General features: G+C 39.9%; 1 protein-coding gene across 6 annotated transcripts in view; it reads left to right on the forward strand.

The window, feature by feature from the left end:
* Positions 1 to 20,840, forward strand: part of LOC118745583 (host cell factor-like) — a 137,226-nt gene that overhangs the window by 46,971 nt on the left and 69,415 nt on the right. For all 6 annotated transcript variants that reach the window (XM_036479077.1, XM_036479074.1, XM_036479076.1 and 3 more), the window contains exons 8-9: positions 16,244 to 18,877; positions 18,958 to 19,109. In XM_036479077.1, coding sequence (XP_036334970.1) covers positions 16,244 to 18,877; positions 18,958 to 19,086 — 2,763 coding nt within the window. In that variant the 3' untranslated portion in view covers positions 19,087 to 19,109. The remainder of the gene's footprint in view (positions 1 to 16,243; positions 18,878 to 18,957; positions 19,110 to 20,840) is intronic.

Raw genomic sequence — 20,840 nt, forward strand, 5'->3', positions numbered from 1 at the left:
GTAAGTAGTCCTATTTATTCCCACAGACCTTAAATTTTAATTTAAAAGTCTTCAGTATTCTCTTAGACTTTGCCTTAACGTGTGATTATATGCCGAATGCCCATGAGTGTAATGTCCGAATAGTATATATGCTTCTACACCGCAGCAAAAAATTCAAAGTATTGTTCATAAGGAGGTCTTAAATTACATAAGAAAAGTAGTTTGAAATCTGGTAGTAGTTGAAAATCTAATATACTTTTTCAAAAAATTGTCCCGACAGATGGCGCTGGAGTCGAGATATTTAGAGAATCCGTCTTTATCGTACGACCTGGATTAACGGGTACAAAGAAGCGCAAAATTGTTTAAGCATCACAGATGTCCTAGACACATCAACCGGTCATACCGATGATCAAGAAGAAGTGTGACGAATTTAAAATAACATGGTACGAACATCAATGACCCCGTTTGAACGGGAAAACTCTTTCTTCTTGTGGAACAGCAGGATTTTAAAAGAAGATTGCGCAGTCTTGGAAAATCTTGCAATACTTTCAGATACCTCACAGGTCGAAATAAGAGCTCATAGCACCGAAGGAGATTAGTACATACTCCATGTTATATCAGTGTTATTATTCTTGGCCTGTGAGTAAGGAAGATTCTGTTCTTCAGTCTTTTCAACCTAAGCTAATAATGTTTACATTACAAACCGATTTTGCATTTCAGCACTATTTTTGTATTGGTCAACGCAAAAGTTCTTATCAGGCATCGCGAAGCAAGCCGGGCATTTGCTAGTGTACAAATAAAAATGTATGCAATTTAACACATGGCAGCCATGGTTGCCACTCGCCAACATTTTTTTCTACCAAAATCTCTTAAGAAAAGTTACCAGAAGTTACCAAATCTTCACTACCAAAATCTTCACTTCTGCAGTGAGAAAAAAATATACTGAATAACACTGCTATATTTCATAACAAATATGTATATTAGACTGCATCACTCCCCATACAAAAAAAAATCCTTACTATTTTTCCATTGGAATTATAAAATCTATTATATTTTCAGACGTCCACCAAAAATTTTGATTTGAAAATACCTCCAAAAATGGAGTTTTTTTAATGAATAAAAATTGTTTCTTAAAGACTTTTTTTGAAAAAATCCCCTCAAATGACAAAACGGTCTAAGCTTAAAAAATTTCAATAAAAATATTTAAAAAACAACATAAAATAAACTTTTGAACGGAATCGTAATGATGAGATTTTTGATGCTGTGTTTTTTTTACTTTTTTCAAAGATTGGTATAAGAAAAACTTGAATAACTGAACCTAAACTCTTCCGATTTAGACTTAAGAGGTGTCATTGGAAGGTATTTTCTCACCCTTTTTGTTTTTTTTGCTAATAAACTCATTCAAAGGATGAAAGAGAAAGGTAGGATGAACGAACGTTATTCAAAGTTGAATTAAGATGTGTTGGTGTTTGAAAAAAAAAACTGGGACACGACTGACTTTTTTTGGACAGAAATAAAAACAGTGTAAAAATACGTTTCTACTGAGATCCCATAAGTCTAAATCAGAATAGCTTTGGCACAGTTATTCAAGTTTTTCGTAAATCAATCTTTGAAAAAAGTTAAAAAAAAACCGCATCAAAATCTCATTCTTACGATTCCGTTGAAAAGATTTTTAAATATTTTTATGCAGATTTTTTAAGATTAGTCTGGTTTGTTATCTGAGGTGAATTTTTTCAAAAAGTTTTTTAAGAAACTATTTTTATTCATAAAAAATCCATTTTTGGAGGTATTTTCAAATCGGTCCAGCTCACTTAAACCTTAATATTTTTCCGAAATATTTTGGTGGACGTCTTAAAATATAATAAATTTTGTAATCCTGGCGGAAAACCGCATTTTTTTTGGTGATGCAGTCTAATGTATATGGGCAAATCTACAAAATAGGTACACTTTCAAAAAAAAAATTTTAATTTTAAAATTTCTAAGCACAGTTATGTTTTATATATCATTTTATTCGTAATCTCTTATCAAATCGATTAATATAAGTGTAATTCATTTTCATTATGTGCTTCAAAAGTTAGACAAGAAATAAACATGAAATAGAAAACAAAAGACTAAGCTGGGTGCAAATTACGCTGTTCAAGGTGTAAACTTTGAGCAAAGATTTTGAAAGTTGAACTCGCTTAATTGGGACGTTCTAAATTCAATGGCGTACCCCGTTTTACCAGATTGGCTCCGGTTTTCGAGATAACGGTACTTGAAATTATGATTAAATTTTAACTATTTTATAAATAACTCCGCCAGTTTTGAAGTTATTTTACTAAAATTTTGCACATAACATTTTTTTAATATTACATTAATTATTCCTTAAAATTATCGAAATAGGTTCACATTAACATATAGCTCCAATACAACTGATTACTCAGATATGTGTTTTTGCGCTATAACTCTAACTTCATATCTGAATAATAAATTGTATGCGTGCTATATGTTAAATAGAACCTATACTAAATTTTAACCTGTTTAATTTGAGGAGTTATAACGCAAAACAACATCTCTGATCAATCAGTTGTATGGGAGCTATATGTTTTAGTGAACCGATTTCGATAATTTAATGAGATAGTGAAGGAAATATTAAAATACAAGCGTGTGCAAAATTTTAGTAAAATATCTTCAAAACCCAGGGACTTTTTTTTATAAAATAGTTAAAATTTAAGCAAAGTTTCAAGTACCGCTATATGGAGCCAATACGGTAAAACTTAGGACGCCATTGAATTCAGAAGGCTCCAATTAAGTAAGAGCAAGTATCAGAACATTTGTCGAAAAAAAGTTGCTTTGATACCACTCTCGAAATATTCTGACTAAAAGAAGGAGCATCATTAAAAGTAGTAAATCAGGGTTTTTACACACTTCTAGAGAAAAATTTTTTGAAGAATTTTACAGGTATATTTAATTTTATAAGGACTAGCAGTTATAGAAAGATTTAGATCGTTTCGAGGTATTTTCCAAATGTGCCTTTAATTAAAGTGTTTTTGGAATAAAAATTACGCTCAAGATCGCAGAATATTTTATCTTTAAAAGTTGGTTTATTCTGAAAGCACAGCTCTTGCTCAGGTATCAAATTATTCGTAATTGTTTGTAGTATACAATACATACTTAAAAAGTTCTTAAACTTAAATGCTTCAAAAACTATACGCGATAAACCGAAAATTTTGAAAATTGTGAAATGTGGAATTACAGACTTTGAGTTACTTGCCATTTAGTTATTTTTTAATGCACACTTTTCTTACCTACTACATATGAAGTGTACACATAAGTACTAATTGCACATAAAATTTCAAATCAGTATATGGTGTGCTTCAAAAGTTATGGCATAATTAATTTTTCCCCTCTTAAAAATTACATAAAAAATTCACTTGTTTTCATTATTTTTTTTATTTAAACACCTATAATTCAAAAGTTATGCAGCAAATTGATCCAAATTTTTTTTGAGGCTTCAAGTATACCTCAATGAATTATATCCAAAAGCAACCAGCTTGATATAATTTCCAACAGTGAAAATAAAGCTAAACAACACCAAGGTTACCTGTTTTTTAGATTTGCCCATATACTTACAGCCCGGTTCTGTGCTCTTAATAAATTCAATATTTTTATAATTTGTCAATTTTTGATTATTTATCAAGAGCTCCCAGTTCTAGCACAGAAGTTTAAATCTATTTTCTTGATAAATTATCAAGATTGAAAATGCTATTGACAATTATAATATATTTTTTTTATTAGAAAATATTTTTCTATCAATTAATTACTGCATGTGCCGTTATTCTCATTTTCGTTGTTGGTGTTTCCGACGGGGTAGGAGTATGATGTAATGTGGAACGATTTTCCATCATCCTATGCCAAATTTGGTTTGGAGACAAACTGGTTTCGGCGTTGTGCAATTTTCAGTGTAATTTTTCGTTCGGAATGTGCCGATACTTGGACCTGCGACTCACGGAATAGTAGCACCGGGACACACAAAAAGTGGCGGGTGCTTTTAACCGTTCGTTTGACTCGTACAAAATTTCGAGTAAATTGCGAAAATTGCAAATTTTTTTCCTATTTTTTCGGTTTTTCATAATCTACTGTACGTCGAAATATATGTCGGTAGGTGTCGAAATACATGTCGGTAGATGGGTCTGGTAAAAAGCACGCGAAATTTTTTTTTTTGCCGGAATAATCAAAACTATTTATGGACCTTACCAAAAATTGCCAGATAGCCAGTATTGATATGCGAGAGGGTAGAATTCAAAATTTATCGCAAAAATTCGAAAGTTGTTTTAAAAGTGCAGCCCTTGGTGCTGCCACTGTAATTTAAATATTTCCAGTATTCGAATATGAGATGACTCTAATTTAATCGAAGTACTTTTGTAAAAGTGTCAGTAGTGCTGCCACTGAAACTCGGAGGGTTTTAATTACGCACATTCAAAACATAATTCATTTCTTTCTAGTAATGCAAATAGATGTATAGTTGCAAAAGTTATCAAAATGAAATAAAAGTTACCAAGTTACCAAACCGTTTAAAAGTTACCAATTTTTAGTCTGTTCCAATAGCAGCCGGTTTACAGGACTTAGTCAGAACTTACAGGAAGTCGTTCCTATTGACATAACACCTGTAAGTGGGAACACATTTGAGAGAGTAACTGAGCAACTGTTCCTAGTCAGAAGTTACAGGATTTAGTCCGGAGTTTTTTTTCCTTTAAGCTCATGAAAAGTGTCAAACGATCAGCTGATTTACATGTGCAAACAAAAACAGAAGGCGGTGAAAGCAAAGAACCTTGTATTTGTTAAAAAATGGAAGTAAACAACGAAATATTTGAATATGTATAGATTTTAATAATTATTTAGTGATATTTCAGCCAAATCAGTGTAGTACCAATGACATGTAAACAAGCCGTCTGAGGTTTTTACAGGAAATAGTGCTTTTTGCGTTCCCGTGCACTTCGGCATCTGTTCTCCTTTTACTCTCAGTTGAGAGAGTAAAATTGTAGTTTGACAGTTCCACAGGTTTTAGTCCGAAGTTCAAAGGAACAGATCGTGGCGAACAAGCGCTCGTATGTGCGCTCATAGAAAAGATCTTTAGACGCCTTGTCCTTTCTTGTTGTCCTAGATGTTGAAGAATCTCGCTTTGATTCGGATTGTGGCTAGACGCTCGTCCACTGGGTGAATGCCAGTACTCGGCGACTAAGTCTCTCCCACCGCTTTTGCGCTCCTTTACATGGCAGCTGTAGTCCAACGCATTTCTTGGATGGCGGTGTCAGTCCGTACAAGGACATCAACCAGCCGAAAAGAGGCACCCTCCCCCATTCCCACGACAGCCGGTTCTACGTACTGGAATGGCTCGGGTTTTACCCGACCAAGGGCTGTTGTTTCGGCGATCTAACCCCGTTTAGGTCGGCGAAGTATCTCAGAAGTTGTTCGTCCATAGGGCTGCATTCGCTTCTGATCAGGGATGGCATCGAGTCAAACCCAGGGCCAGAAACCTACACCTGCTGTGTATGTCAGAGAAGACTACACCACAACTTCACATCAGTCAAGTGTAATGCCTGGGAGGGGTGGAGTCACCTTAGAGTCTGCTCGGCAGTGGACCACGTCGTATGTGGCCCCTTGCTGCTCAAACAGAGCAGCCTCCACGGCTAACCGCAGTCCACCTGAGCAGCCCCACACAATCACCACAGCACAACAACATAACAACACAATAGACCATATCACAACCACGACAGACCACAGAACACATACAACCGCACCACTACCCACACGCCGCCGCCAACAACTCCTGGTTCCTCCTACAAGCTGCACGGTATGTCAGACCAGGATATTCCGTAATGTGACATCAGTCAAGTGCAACACCTGCCACTTTAGGGCATACTCAGGTCTGCGCACCACGCGATATTGGACGAGGAACTTCGAGGGCCCGTCTCTCAAACCCCGCATCACCACACGTCTCCCGAACCACATGAAGCTCCTTCAATTTATCTGTAACGGGCTTCAGAGCAAGATCGAGGAGATATCCGTCTTCATGGGAAGGCATGGCATATTGATAGCTGCGGTCCAAGAGACGAAGTTGCACAGCAATTCAACACTGTTGAATTGTGCCGGGTACAACCTGAACCGTCGAGATCGCGAGCGAGATAATGGTGGTGGCCTAGCGTTCATCACGCACCACACCGTGCAGTATCGTCTCATCGAAGCAGACATCGACCGCAGGGATACCACCCTAGAATGTAAGGGCATTGCTCTCCGGTCAGGCGATGTTGAGCTCGAAATATTTAACGTATATATACCCCCTGTCACCTGGTGCCCGGCAGGATATCACCCTGACATAAGTGCGCTCCTCAGAGGTGAAAACCATATGGTAGTAGGTGACTTTAATGCGCACCACGATCTTTGGCACTCAAGCCTGTCAAACGATCGTAGGGGAACTGACTTGGCTGAGCACATATTATGGGCAGCTGCTGCAGCTCGCCAGACATAACAATAGTCAGCACTGGTCTGATAAACAGCGTATCATGGCGACCTATGCTGACTTTGGCATCAGACCATCTGCCCATAGTCATCTCGATTGATAAACCTGCCGACTTTCCTTCCGCGGATCACCGGACCTATGTCCACTTTTCCAAAGCTGACTGGATAGGCTTCGCGGATGCTACTGAAAGCACCATCACTGCACTACCCTTACCAACCGACGTTCATGTAGGTGAACGTAAGTTCCGCAGGGTTGTCACTGCTGCTGTAGCTCGCTTCATCCCAGCAGGATGTATTAAGGATTCACGTCCGAACTTTCCTGCCTGAAGCGGCGGTTATATCCGATGAGCGCGACAACCTTCGTCAGGTCGATCTCGGAAATCCCCATATCAGGGATCTCGAGTCGGAGATTAGGCGACTTGTGAACGTACATAAAAGGAAGAAATGGGAAGAGCATTTGAAGACCTGCAACTTCGCCTCTGGTGTGATCAAGCTTTGTTCAACTGTGAGGTCGTTGTCCAACCCGACGAAGCGTGGCGACAGAGTCGGAATAGACTTTGGTAACCAGTTCATTCTACATCCTCCGGTGGATAAAGCCAAACGTCGAGTGACCAGAAGGCTGCACAAAATGCCAAAACCCAGTGCGCCTCTTGTTTTCACTAGCGGTGAGGTAAGGGTAGCCATCGGGAATGCGAAAGCCTCCAAAGCCATTGCACCCGACGGAATATGCATGTTGATGCTGAAAAATTTGGGTCCTGCGGGAGTAACGTACCTAACGGAGGTCCTCAACCTATCTATGGCCACTCTCGTCATTGCAGACATCTGCAAGATGGGGAGAGTGGTCCCACTGCTCATACCGGGGAAACCAGCCAACAAAGGAGATTCTTATCGCCCGATAACCCTGCTTTCCCGGTAGCGTAGACACTAGAGGCCTTGGTACTCCCTGTTCAATCGTCCGATAAAAATGATGTGCGCGCCGTAATACTATCTCGGCTTCATAGTTGCCTTCTCCCTGCTGTATGTTGGCTACTGCAAAAAGAAAGTGGAGAAAGGAAAACACTCCGATATCAACCGTCTAACCGAGCGCACACGGGAAAACGGCCACCACAGACTCACATCCCATGAACCAAAAATACAAGATCACGCCTTCTTCTTAGTAGCCCGTTATAATCGCATTTAGGAAAAAAGTTGGGCGACTTTGACATTAGCCGTTTGTTTACATTTGTTCGTTGTTTACAATTTGGTGGTGGCTTTTTACTGCAATTTTCTTAATTTTCGCTTGTCACAACGTGTGCACACATAAGGTAAAGAATAATTTAACACAACGACATGATTTATAGAAGAATTTGCATAATAAAAATGATTATTCATGCGTTCAACAATTACGCGGTTTTTTTTTTTGTTCTCTTCGTTGTTTACTTCTTCCAACAAAGATGGCGTCGAGATTTCAACAGCTAGAAAATAACTTTTTTCTTTCTTTCGGGAAGGCGTGATCTTGTGTCTTTCGTTCATGCTCACATCCCGGACGTAATTAACAAATATATATTTTCATTCGTATATATTATTATTATTTATTTATGACAGATGTACGGTAAGACATATAGTCTTTACATTGCACAAATTCAACATTTAAATTACAGATCTTAAACTTATTTTAGACTTAACCTAACAGTAATATATCATAATATTTAGTAAAGGATAAGAATAGGTAAAATCAATTACTAAAGATGAAGAAGTTAAGAGAGGGAGGCACATAGCTTACTAAGTAAAAATATATGTAATTGCAGTTTTGAAATATCTCTCTGATTTAATACTTTTAACAGAAATTGGTAGCGAATTCCATTGTCTGATGGCACTAACAAAGAACAGTCTGGAGGCCGTTAATGTTTTATATTTTGGGACTATAATATTATAAGTGCGAGAGGACTGAACAAAAGTTAATTTTCTAAAAAGGTAGTCTGGTTGGCGGTATCTAATTATTTTGAAAATAAATAAAATATTTCGGACCTTTAAGTAATTTTCAAAGCTGAAACCGAGAATGTTTTTAGTGACGGCGAAATGTGGTCAAACTTTCTTTTACAATATACGAATCTAGCAGTATTATTTAAAGCCAAATTTAGTTCATTTTTAGATTCGTAACCTTGCTTGCAATATGCCGATTCAAAGTAGGTTATTTGAGGAACGATGAGAGATTTCACTAATTTAAGTTTTGTATTAGTTGGTAGGCAGTAGCAAGTATGCCACAGATTTCTTAACGTGTAATATATTTTTGATACGCTATAACTTATGTGATCCGTGCAAGTAAGGTTAGTGTTCATTTTAAATCCTAGTCTGGTTACTACTGGTCGAAATTGGTTTCCGAGTCTTCCAGAATGATACTGATGATATGTACTTAAACATAATTTAGTTGTTAAATAAACCCTTTATAACGTTTATAAAAAAACGCGAGTGGTTTTATTTCAAACGAACGCGAAAACTACTTGCGCGTTGCCATGGTCCTTCTTTGCCATAAGGACATACAGACGAAAGTGATTGCAAACAAAAAGTGAAGTGGAGTAAACATTAGACTGGGTCTCTTAAAAGTGTACATACAGACATATACAAGCAAACATTTAATAAATCCAAAGTTAAAACAAATACAAAAAACAGTGAACTGAAAAACAAACAAAAAATAAAAAACTCAAAAAGTTAAAATTTTTTGCATACGATCAAAAACAAAAAACATCACAAAACAAGAGAAAATAAACAAAAAAGAGCGACCAAATTAACGAAAAATCAGCTTTAAAACTACCAACAAAACTAGGAGTGAAGCAAACAAAAAATAGTGGTACCGCCAAAAATATACCCTGTCATCATGTAAAACAACATGAACATCAATATCAGGAGCTCAGCAATTACCCAGTGACAACAAACAGAATCGCAAGTCATCTTCAACATAATAACTACAGAGAGGTCAGAAAGCGGGAAAGACTAAAGGGGTGTAAGAATAACATACATACGTACATTTCATTGCTACTTACCTAGCACACATATATACATACATGTATATTTTGACATTGCAAAAAACAAAAAAATAGAGAACCTTAATCTGTATACACATACATACATACGTAAATATAATAACAAAAAAAAAAAAAAAGCAAGCTCTATTGTCAAAGATAACTAGTATTAACTCAGTTCAGCTTACCCAGTAAGCGCCTAAATATACCTACGTACAAACATACGTATATGCAGGCATACATATATACATGCATGGTGATCCCCTTACTTACCCTCTTATATGCACCCGATCATCCATTTGCGCATAATTACAGAGCGCCTGCTCAAACCAAATTAGCGTGCATTCCAAAGCACAGCTTTTAAAAACATTCTTACTTGCTAACAAATATTTTTGGCTTACGTTATGCGCCTATTTTTCGCCAAAACCCAGTAGTAAAGTTCACTGGTTACAAATTTACATACAGTCCACAAAAAACAATTAACCACAAACTGCTCAACCAAGAGCCTCCTTTAAATATTAAAATATTTAAAAATAAATAAATCGTCTTTAAATCCAAAATGCCAACTGAACAAAGCCCCAAAAATATTTCCAGTATTCTAAGGAAAGCAACTCCCGCAAAAATCATTGTAAAGCTTCAGACTTCTGCCGAAGCAAAGAACTCAGAAAAACAAAAATCTCATGACCCGTGTGCGGAAAAATTTAATATCGAAAATGATGGCTTCATGAGATATTGTGCCAGACTCACCTCTTCTCCCATAGAGGAATTCACAGAGTCGGCCCTCGAAATAAAAGAAAGAACTAGACAATCTCTGGGGCGGTTACAAGCCGCATATGACAAGTATCAGTTTAGTATTGATACTTATGAAATGACTAAAGCGAAGATCTTAGATCAACTCAAATTGATCCGGGCTATAAGTCCCCCAAGCTCTCACTCCCGAGAAACACAGAATTCACACATAGGGGAAAATCCTCACATGTATCTGCAACTCCCGCCATGTGATACAGAGATTTTCCACGGTGGTTATGAAGAATGGCAATCTTTCCGAGATATGTTTACAGCCGTCTACATAAACCACCCCCAATTATCATCCGCTCAGAAATTATACCACCTCCGGTATAAAAAAAAGGGCAAGCCGGTGAAATCGTCAAGCAATTCCCTCTTAGCGACGAGAATTTCGATCTGGCATGGCAAGCATTAAGCGAGCGTTACGAAAATAAACGCATACTAGTGGGTAACCAAATCCAAGTTCTAATGAATATTCCAAGTGTTCACGAAGAAGATAGTAAACAGATTAGTAATCTCCAAAGCACAATAAAAACATGTCTATCCATTTTAAATGCTCAAAAGGTTTTGACAGACAGCTGGGACCCCATCCTAATACACATTTGCGTAGCCAAATTGCCCAAAGATACCCGATTACTATGGAAGCAATCATTGCCCACAAGAAGAGATCTTTCCTTATGGTCTCAAATGGACGAATTTCGAACGACCCGATTTCAAGTACTAGAAAGGGTAGAAATGAAATTTCCAAAACGTTTACCCAGAAGTTCTAATCTCTCAAAATCCAACCGTAAAATCAATGTCTTTCAAGCAAATTCTAAAACGGTGATTTCCTGTTACTTATGCGACACCCCACATCTCTATACAAAAGCGCATACAATTTGTTAAAACGCATAAATTATGTCCCAACTGCCTTGCTTTCAATCATAGTTTGGCAGAATGCAAGTCACAATTCGCATGCATGTATTGTCAGAAAAGACATAATTCCTTACTGCATGTACACTCATCCAGAGGCCATTCTACAAAGGCTAGCATAAAAGAAAATCTTAAGAAGTCGATCACCCCCGATCGACAAATAAAAGAAAGCTGTTGTAATACCCAAAACACCACAGGCCCACAAAATAAAGCACAAGTGATCCCCTATGATCACCACCCAACCAACCCATATTCTCAGAAAATTGTAGCACAACACAGCACAGCTCACGCAATCCCCAAAGATTGCCGCCAAGAGTTAATAAGCTACAAGCCGGATAAGCAACCCACCTGAGCAAACTCGGCGCATGTTACATCGCCAAAGAAAATGAAGTTCTCCCAACTGCAATAGTGACAATAGAGCGTCGAGGAGAACAGTTTCAACTCAGAGCACTGCTTGATCAAGGCTCCCAAAAAACCTTTATTTCGTCAGTAGATCAAAAGAGGTTGAAGCTCCCAACCGAACACTCACAGTTCAAAGTATTTAGTATTGATTCAAAAAACACTAAAAACGTATGTAAACTCAATATAATTACCCGCAAGTCAAAGCGGAAGATAAATACAAAAGCTGTCATACTCAAGGAAATAACGGAGCACTTAGCGACTTCCCCCGTAAGTCGTGAATTTGTCAAACATTCCCATGAGCTAGCTGACCCCCATTTCAGCAAACCAGCACCCATAGATCTGGTTATTGGAAGCGACATACTTCCACAAATTCTCCACCCCCCGAGCCCGAAAAATACAAGATAATGTAATAGCGCAAGAAACTATATTTGGTTGGGTAATAAGCGGTTCCGCCGCAAAACTATGAAAATAGAGGGCAATAAATAACATCCCATTGCCATAAGCTCTAACCCATGAGCACCCTGTAAAGCGCAAAACTTTGGAAACAAAGGGCAACAAATAAGACCCCACTCACTGAAACCATCTAGCTCCATCCCATGAGCTTTCAATAATAAAGTCTGTTATTCCCCAATAGTTAAATAGATTAAGCCGCAAAGCAAATACCGCCTTCTGCATTATGTTTCGTATTTGCTAATTGCAGAACGGTTCAACAAAAGCAAGGAGACGATCCTTAAATCTGCACGTTAACGATATACCCGGACAAGCAAGGTCGCTCGCACTATCCAGCTAAGGAATCGTGGCTGCCGTCATCCAGGCACATGAAAACACTGCAAAACGCCCTATTCAGCACGTTTCTGCAGGGGGGCAGTGTTCAATCTTCCGATTAAAATGATGTGCGCACCCTAATACTATATCGGCTTCATAGTTGCCTTCTCCCTGCTATATGTTGGCTACTGCAAAAAGAAAGCGGAGAAAGGAAAACACTCCGATATCAACCGTCTAACCGAGCGCACACGGGAAAACGGCCACCACAGAATCACATCCCGGACGTAATTAACACACGTCACCTCACCCCAGCGAAGCATCAGCATGGGTTCCGTAAAGTGCATAGCACAACAACAGCACTTAACGCCATAAACACTCAGATAACTCGATGCCTTAACCGGAACCGCTCCTGTGAGAACTATTCTAGTAGCGTTGGACCTGTCCATGGCGTTGGACACTGTCATTCATTAAACGCTACTAGAAGATATAGAGGCCTCCTCACTCCCACAGGGCCTCAAACGGTGGTCGGCGAATTACCTGAGTGGTCGACACAAAACCAGCAAGCCACGTAAAATTAAACAGGGTTGTTGTTGTTGTAGCGGTTACCAAGCCCCGCTCGGGTCGGTTCATCCGTCAACGTATTTGTCCGTTTCAGCTAAGGGGAGGCCCAGGAAGTGTGCGACTTCGACTGTCCATAAGGACAGGGGCGTCAGATGGGTGGGGTTCTCAGGGCATGTGAAGAGGTGCCGAGAGTCATGTGGCGACTCTCCACATGCCGGGCATTGGTTGGGCACATCCTCCTTAATTCTGCTCAGGTATGAGTTAAGCCTGCTGCGATAGCAGACAAAGTTCTGTCCCGTCCACGTCCGGTGATTGTGTGCCTAGAACGGCATTCACAGGGCGGGAGTCTACATAACTCGAGACTGTTTCCCTGTGAATGCCGCTCAGGGCCTGTCGGTAGGATGACGGGTCCAGAGGTTGTTTAATGGTGTCGGGGCGTCATCAGGAGGCAACCGGTCGCTGTTCGTAGTGCCGGGGAAACCTGCCAACAAAGAAGATTCGTATCGGCCGATAACACTCCTTTCCCCGCTAGCGAAGACACTCGAAGCCTTGCTGCTCCCGTATTTCACAATCCACCTGACCCCAGCGAAGCATCAGCATGGTTTCCATAAAGTGCACAGTACAACAACAGCACTTAACGCCATAAATACTCAGATAACTCGTGGTCGTGGCGTTTGACACCGTCTGCCATTCCACGCTACTAGAAGATATAGAGGCTTCCTCTCTCCGACAGAGGCTCAAACGGTGGTCGGCAAATTATCTGAGTGGTCGACACTCGTCGGTAATGTTTAGAGACAAATCGAGTAAACTCAGAAAAATAAAACAGGGGGTTCCACAGGGTGGTGTCCTTTCCCCGCTACTGTTTAACTTTTACATTTCAAAGCTCCCTCAACCACCAGAGGGAGTCTCGATTGTCTCTTACGCCGACGATTGCTCGATCATGGCGACTGGGAATGGAATTGATGACCTGTGTTCGAAAGTAAACGGGTATCTCTCCGATGTTTCTCGCTTCTTCACTGCAAAGTGTCGGTCAGGCTACCGCTGGGAATTCTCGTCGATAACACACCAATTCCGACGGTGAATATCCCCAAAATACTCGGAGTAACATTCGACAGCCTGCTCTCCTTCTCTGCGCAAGCAACCGCTATTGTCAATAAAGTAGAGAGCCGTAACAAGGTCCTCAAGTCGCTAGCCGGCAGTACTTGGGGCAAAGACAAAGAAACGTTGCTGGCAACATACAAGGCAATAGGCCGGCCGGTTTTAAACTACACAGCACCAGTGTGGTCGCCGGGGACTAGTAGGACGCAGTGGACGAAGCTACAGACTGTACAGAACACCGCACTCAGGACAGCGACCAGATGCCTCCTGATGTCGCCAGAAAATCACCACCACAACGAGGCACAAATACTCCCAATAAAGGAGCACAACATAATGCTCTGCAAGTGGCCACCCGAACAGACAGCTGCTTGCAGAGGAGCCCTCGCCTAGGAACGTCAGGAGGCATCTATACGAACTGAAGGACGAAGTCCAGAGGTTCATCAAGCAGCCTCTGGACCCGTCAGCTTACCGACTGGCCCTGAACGGCATTCACAGGGAGTCAGTCTCGTGTTATGTACACTCTAAACCTATGAATGCCGTTCTAGGCACACCACCACCGGACGTAGACGAGACGGAGCTTCATCTGCCTCGGGAGCCACGAACAACAATAGCCCAAATTCGATCTGGCTACTGCAGCAGGTTAAACTCATACCTGAGTAGACTGAATGCGGATGTGCCAAATGAGTGTCCGGCATGCGGAGAGACCCCACATGACTCGAAGCATCTCTTCGCATGCCCGGAAAACCCGACAATCCTAACGGCTGTGTCCCTGTGGACCGACCCGGTGGAGGCTGCACGCTTCCTAGGGCTGCCGCTAGTGGAACTTTACGACGACTGAGATATCAACCGATCTAGGCGGGGTTGTTGTAGCCGCTACAACAACAACAGGCACCCTCCCCATTAAGTATCCGGACATTCAAATCGAGGTACGTTTAAACGGGTCTCATCCGATCCTTTGTCTCTCTTGTTCACTGGGAGTGGTTTTTTACGTTGCGGGTCCCAAACCCATTGCTGGGAGGGGGTGGTTTTTTATCTGAACCGCTTGGAGTCGCACCTACTGGTGAACAGACGCTGCAGATTTCAGTGAGCCCTTAAATTGAATATTACGGAGTTGCACCACCGAAGCTCCCTTTCTTTCTGCCGTGACCCAAGGCTCGATTTGGTTGCCGCATCCCGCACATGGGTTGCTCACGTTACCCATAGTGCGCGAATGAGGACACAAAGAGTCGGGATTTAATATAGCCGTGAAATTGTAGCTGTATACATAGAACAACGACTATACCACATTGCACCTATTTTTATTAGCCCCTTTTATGAGTTGCATTCGATTTCGCTGGTTATCGAAGATCGAATGTGAAATTTCGTACCGTGTCAAAATTTTCATTGAGTATCGAATTTTATGTCGAACAGAATTTTGCTTTCGATGGTGTAGCGAAGTGATGGAAAATTGTGAAAAATGTATGGTTTGGCATTTGTTTTCTTACTTTTTGGCGGCTAGACACTAATTTTAAAAAATGTTTATTAATTTCATGCAGTTCAAACCTCGTAAATATTAAACACAACTTCGAAAGGCTGGTTTTACTTATGAAAGCAAATCCTAATACTCAGTTGGCACGATCTCTGAGAATCAAATCGTAGAGCTGTTGATAGTTTTAAAATATTTTTAATAGATTTGGCTCACAAACGCCTCTTTAGACAGTCGGAAGTTTTTAATAAATCTAGACGAATTTCTTAAATATGTATATAGTATGTCAAAATAGTATATTCGAAAGACTACACTTAAACTCTCTTAAACGTTTTCTACCCCTGGCCAGTTGACTACGCTCTCATCCTCTGACGAATCGTCGAACCAGAGCTCCGTTGTACTAATTTTTAATAAGTTTTTTTAAACTCGCTTTCTTTTTTACTTCATTTTAATTTGCACAAGTTTACATAAATATGTAAGCACACTATTGTGTTTGCCCGATTTGTAAACAAAGCTTCTCAGCGGTGAAAAATATACTATTGTGAACAACCTAAACGAGCTAAATTCACAATAGCGCTATTCTTCATCGAATGAGCGTCATAATACCAAATTAAAATTCGTTCAATCAGCACTTTCGACCACAGTCGAAGATCGAATGCAACTCATAATAGGGGCCATTGTATTAACGTTAAGACTTTATTTTTTTAAGTCTCACGTAGATTTACTGCATACATTTTATTGAGTGTGTATTTGAAGTTATTTTTTATTTGATTTTCAGGTTTGCTGTAAAGACCTCTGGTATTTAGAAGCAACAAGGCCACTGTATGCAGTTAAAGTTGGTTTGGTTCGTGCGTCTACGCATGCTTTAGAACTATGTTGGACGGCTACAACATTTGCGACAGCATATGAGTTACAAACACAAAAGATTGAGCCATCAACTATAGCGACTAAAGTTGTAACACCATCATCAATTACTCCTAGTGCCTCATCTACGTCAGTTGCCACGAATCAAATATCGACGAATGGACTGCCCCCCAACACAATTCAACCTTCCCCAGTATTGACTACCACAACTACGAAGCATCAAAAGATACACAATGCAGCACTTCCTTCGGTTTGTTTACAACAATCTACCACAAAAGTGCTGAATAATCCTATTATACAGCAGCAGCAGACTCAGCAACAATCACAATCTTCCCAGCAGCAAACCCATTTGCAGGGCGCAACCATTTATATAGCACAACAACATGTGCCACAAACACAACAAATCGGTCAAATCAAAGCGAATATTGTATCTTCTGCGCCAAGTATTGCGGAGAATACATTATCGGCTACACGCATATTAAACACATCAACGCCGACAATAGTAAATTCTAGCACACAGGTTAGTGCCACTTTGGTAAATGTATCGCAGCAGCAACCAACTGTTTCAATAGTGAATAGCAATATAACTACTATACTACAAAAGTTCCGACCAAACACTGTTGTGGCTCGTACTTCGGCCGTAACAACACCAATTAATACAGGCACGATTGCGGTATCATCTGCTGTGCACTCAAATGCTGGTGCTTCGAATCTACGTGTTGTAAGTGCAGCTGGGATACCGGTAACAACAACAGCTCCAGCCAATACTGTAAGAATTGTATCAGGAAATACTGGACAGACCTTACGTCTAGCTACCTCACATACCACGGCCAACACTACTGCTACTATATTAAAAACTTCTCAAACTATAGGAAATACAATCGCTGGACAAATACAAAACAGTTCCGTTGCAAATGCAGGAAATTCCATAGCTACCGCCACAACAATTGGTGGCAAGCAATATATTATACAGAAACCTTTAACATTAGGCTCAAACGTACAATTTCAATTGGTTAAAACCAGCACTGGAGGCGTGGCCGTTCAAACACTGCCAAAAATTAATTTAAATTTGGCTAAAAATACCGGTACTTCAGGAACATTAGCTGCCGTTGGGAGTCAGCAGGTTTCGGCTGGCGGACAAATTGTAACAGCAACTCAAGTAGTCGGTAGCACTGCGGGCTCACAACCCCAACAGCAGTTCAATGTGAATTGTAGTACATCTGTTGCTAGTACAGGTTCTACTAGCGGCCAGCAAAAACCGCTGGTATCTGGCAATCTTGTAAAATTGGTTTCACCGCATACCGTTAGCGGCGGAAAGTTAATAATGAAAAATTCTAATATTCTCCAGGTGGGAAAAGTTTCTTCTAATGTTGCTGGTAAACCTGCATTTGTTATCACCAACAAGCAAGGGCAGCAGTTAACAAATCAACAGATTATAATTGTCACCACTGGTGCTGGTATACGAACAATACCCGCATCGAGTGTTATGACTCAAGCTGGTGCTGGTAGCATCGTTTCAATAGTGGGTTCGACATCGACCACTGCTACAGTTGCAACTAACAGGAATGTGGTATCCACTCAGACCGGTGTCAAAATGATTCGGGGAGTAACTAGCACAACCGGTCGACCCATTACTTTAACACTACCTTCAACAACACAATTGTCACAGCAGCAGCAACATGTAACCAGTCAACAGCATCAGCAAAAAGTGAGTGTACCATCTTCAAACGTTCAGCAAAAAACTATAACACTGGGCGGTAAGGCAGTAACGGTGCAGATGGCTTCTAATCCAAATGTGACTGGAATGGCTAAAACTGTTACGATTGTTGGTTCAAGTTCTGGACATACCCAACCCCAAACCATTGTTACCAGTGGCATTGCTGGCAACACAGGTAGTAAGTTAGTAATGCTGCCTTCGAATACAACTACAGTAAATAAAAAGGGTTTCGTAAATATTTTAAATGCTAGCGGTACAAGTAATACCAGTGGAAATACCATGCAGCGCGCAATTAAATTGACATCGAAAAATGTTGTGGGTGTAACAAATTCGCAAATTGGCATCGCGACGCATGTCAACAATGATGGGTCAAATGAAGCGACCGTTGCCATAGCATCATTGACAGATCCGAATTATGCAGAAGGTGACACTATGGACGATATAATCGAGCAACTAGATGGCGCCGTAGGCTCTTTCGTTGGTTATGATCATGTGGAAACCGAAGATATAGATGATGGGTCTGCAAGTATATTAGCCCCAGTAACGATGAATGACATTGGCGATGAAGCTAAGGAAAAAAATAAATGCAGCAAATTCAACAAGTACGAGGGAAAATGCTTAAGAAATGAAATTTTTAATTTTTATACCGGTGACATCAGTTCATCGTTCGAACCCGATTCGAAAAAAACGAAAGATGATACATTAAGTTATATTAACGGGGGTAGTAAAACCGAGTTTGGTCAAGAAGATACTCGTATACCTGTTCCAAATTTGCATTTTACCAATAAAAGCGTTCAGCAAGTCTCAACATCTAACCACGTTACCAACTGTGTAAGTAAAGAAAGCGGTGAAAGCCGATTTCCTGAGAGTTTTCTTACGAGTCCTTACTACTTTTATTTGTATACTTGTAGCATAAACCACAATATCCCCATGTAGGCTGTGATTCGTTAGTAGCGCAACCGCAGTATTTATACATACTACCAGCTTATAATAACGCCCAAGCTCCTAAGTTTCCAGATACTTCAAACTCATTTTGTTGAAATAATGTTTGTTAAAACAACAGGTACGTATCATATTCAAATCTTGAAATAATTGTTTTTGTAAGAGCAAAGAAGCGCATCTCTAAAATGAATAGGGGAATGATGTAACCAGTCCTTAGACCTTAGATTAAAATATATCTTGGCAATCACTCTTGTAGTTATTGTAATTTGTAATTTATTTCAGTCATATGAAACAGACATTCCTTACAGACTAAAGCCAGAAATTAGGTACTTAAACGATACGTGTAAAACATAAAGCACTCTACAGTTTCGAGATCAAAGAGAAAATAAATAAACTTTATGGAAGAGAAAAATCAAGTTCGATAGAATTCGAGATTGTGTTGAATTCACTCTTGAAATAGGAGCGTTTCTAGCATACTCTGTTTTACAATTTCCGCAATAAAAAGGCATAGGATTGCAAAGAATCCTTTGAGGAACATTGAAGTTGACCTGCTCTAGGACGGTAGGGCAATCGATCACACCATTTATTAAATTAAAAGTAAAAGTTAAGAATATTAGCCAAAGTGGATCATAAATAAGATTTTTAGTAATAACTCAACTCCAGCGCCAACTGTCGGTTGAAATTGTGAAACTACACCATCCAGAGAGCCACTCAAAAGCACACAAAAAACTTCGATAAAACCGGTTCGGGAATTTAGGAGAATTTCACTCACAAACACACAGAAGAATTATATATATGTATACGTTTGTACGGAGCCACGTCCTCTTTTCAAATAGCCAATTTTTCTCCATGAGTATAAGATTGATTTCATTTGCGCCGTGCCAAGTTCCGGTATTCTACCATGAACACTTCCAGAGATATGCAGTATGAAAAATTCGGCTTGCATGGGAGGTGGCACGTCCCATCTTCCAATAGCTCCAATTTTTCTCCAAGGATATGCGATTGATTTCACATATCTCTATACCAAGTTCTGAGTACTGACTCTACCATGAACATTTTCAGAGATATGTAGTATGAAAAATTCAGTATGTATGGGAGGTACCAAGCTCCCTTTTCCAATAACCCCAATTTTTCTCCATGAGTAGGCGTATGTAGCCCATATTTTTCCAGGAATATTAGATTGATTTCATATATCACAGTACCAAGTACCAGTATTCTACCATGAACACTTCCAGATATATGCAGTATGAAAAAAATCGGTTTGTATGGGATGTGCTACGCCCCCTTTATATATCGTTTTTTTTTCGCTATAACCATCCTTGGGACGTCTGAAACATCGAAATGAAATTTGGAAAAAATCGGTTCAGCCGTTCTCGAGATTTGCGAACACATAAAAAACAGCTTTCAAAATATATATGTATTAGTATAGAAGATTGGTATAAATCTAAATAATTTTGAATATGTATCACAGTATGTATCACATAGGCTACCAACTGTTTAAAAGGTTAAATTCAAACTATTCAATAATTTAAATGAATTATTACTGTTACGTTTTCGACTGAAGATTAAATATAATAAAACACGAGAAATATGCAGTGTGAAAATTGCGCTCTTTATTCTTTTGTCGCCTAGTCTCGTCTGATGCACGTGCGCACCTGTCAACGTCATATCCTGTTTTTTTTTAGAGTTGCTTCAGATATTGTCATTACAGGGTGCCTCGTCGTATACTACACTCCTTCCCATTTAGCACGGTTCAAAACGTCGTGGTGGTCTCACATGGCGGCCCGATCGCGTAACTGTATTTGCCTTGCTGCTCTGCTGTGGTGACGTCTTTGATTCAAGATTGGGGATC

Source organism: Rhagoletis pomonella, unplaced genomic scaffold (assembly GCF_013731165.1).
Source record: "Rhagoletis pomonella isolate Grant_MI unplaced genomic scaffold, Rhpom_1.0 Rhpom_scaffold_00009, whole genome shotgun sequence".
Lineage (NCBI taxonomy): Eukaryota > Metazoa > Arthropoda > Insecta > Diptera > Tephritidae > Rhagoletis > Rhagoletis pomonella.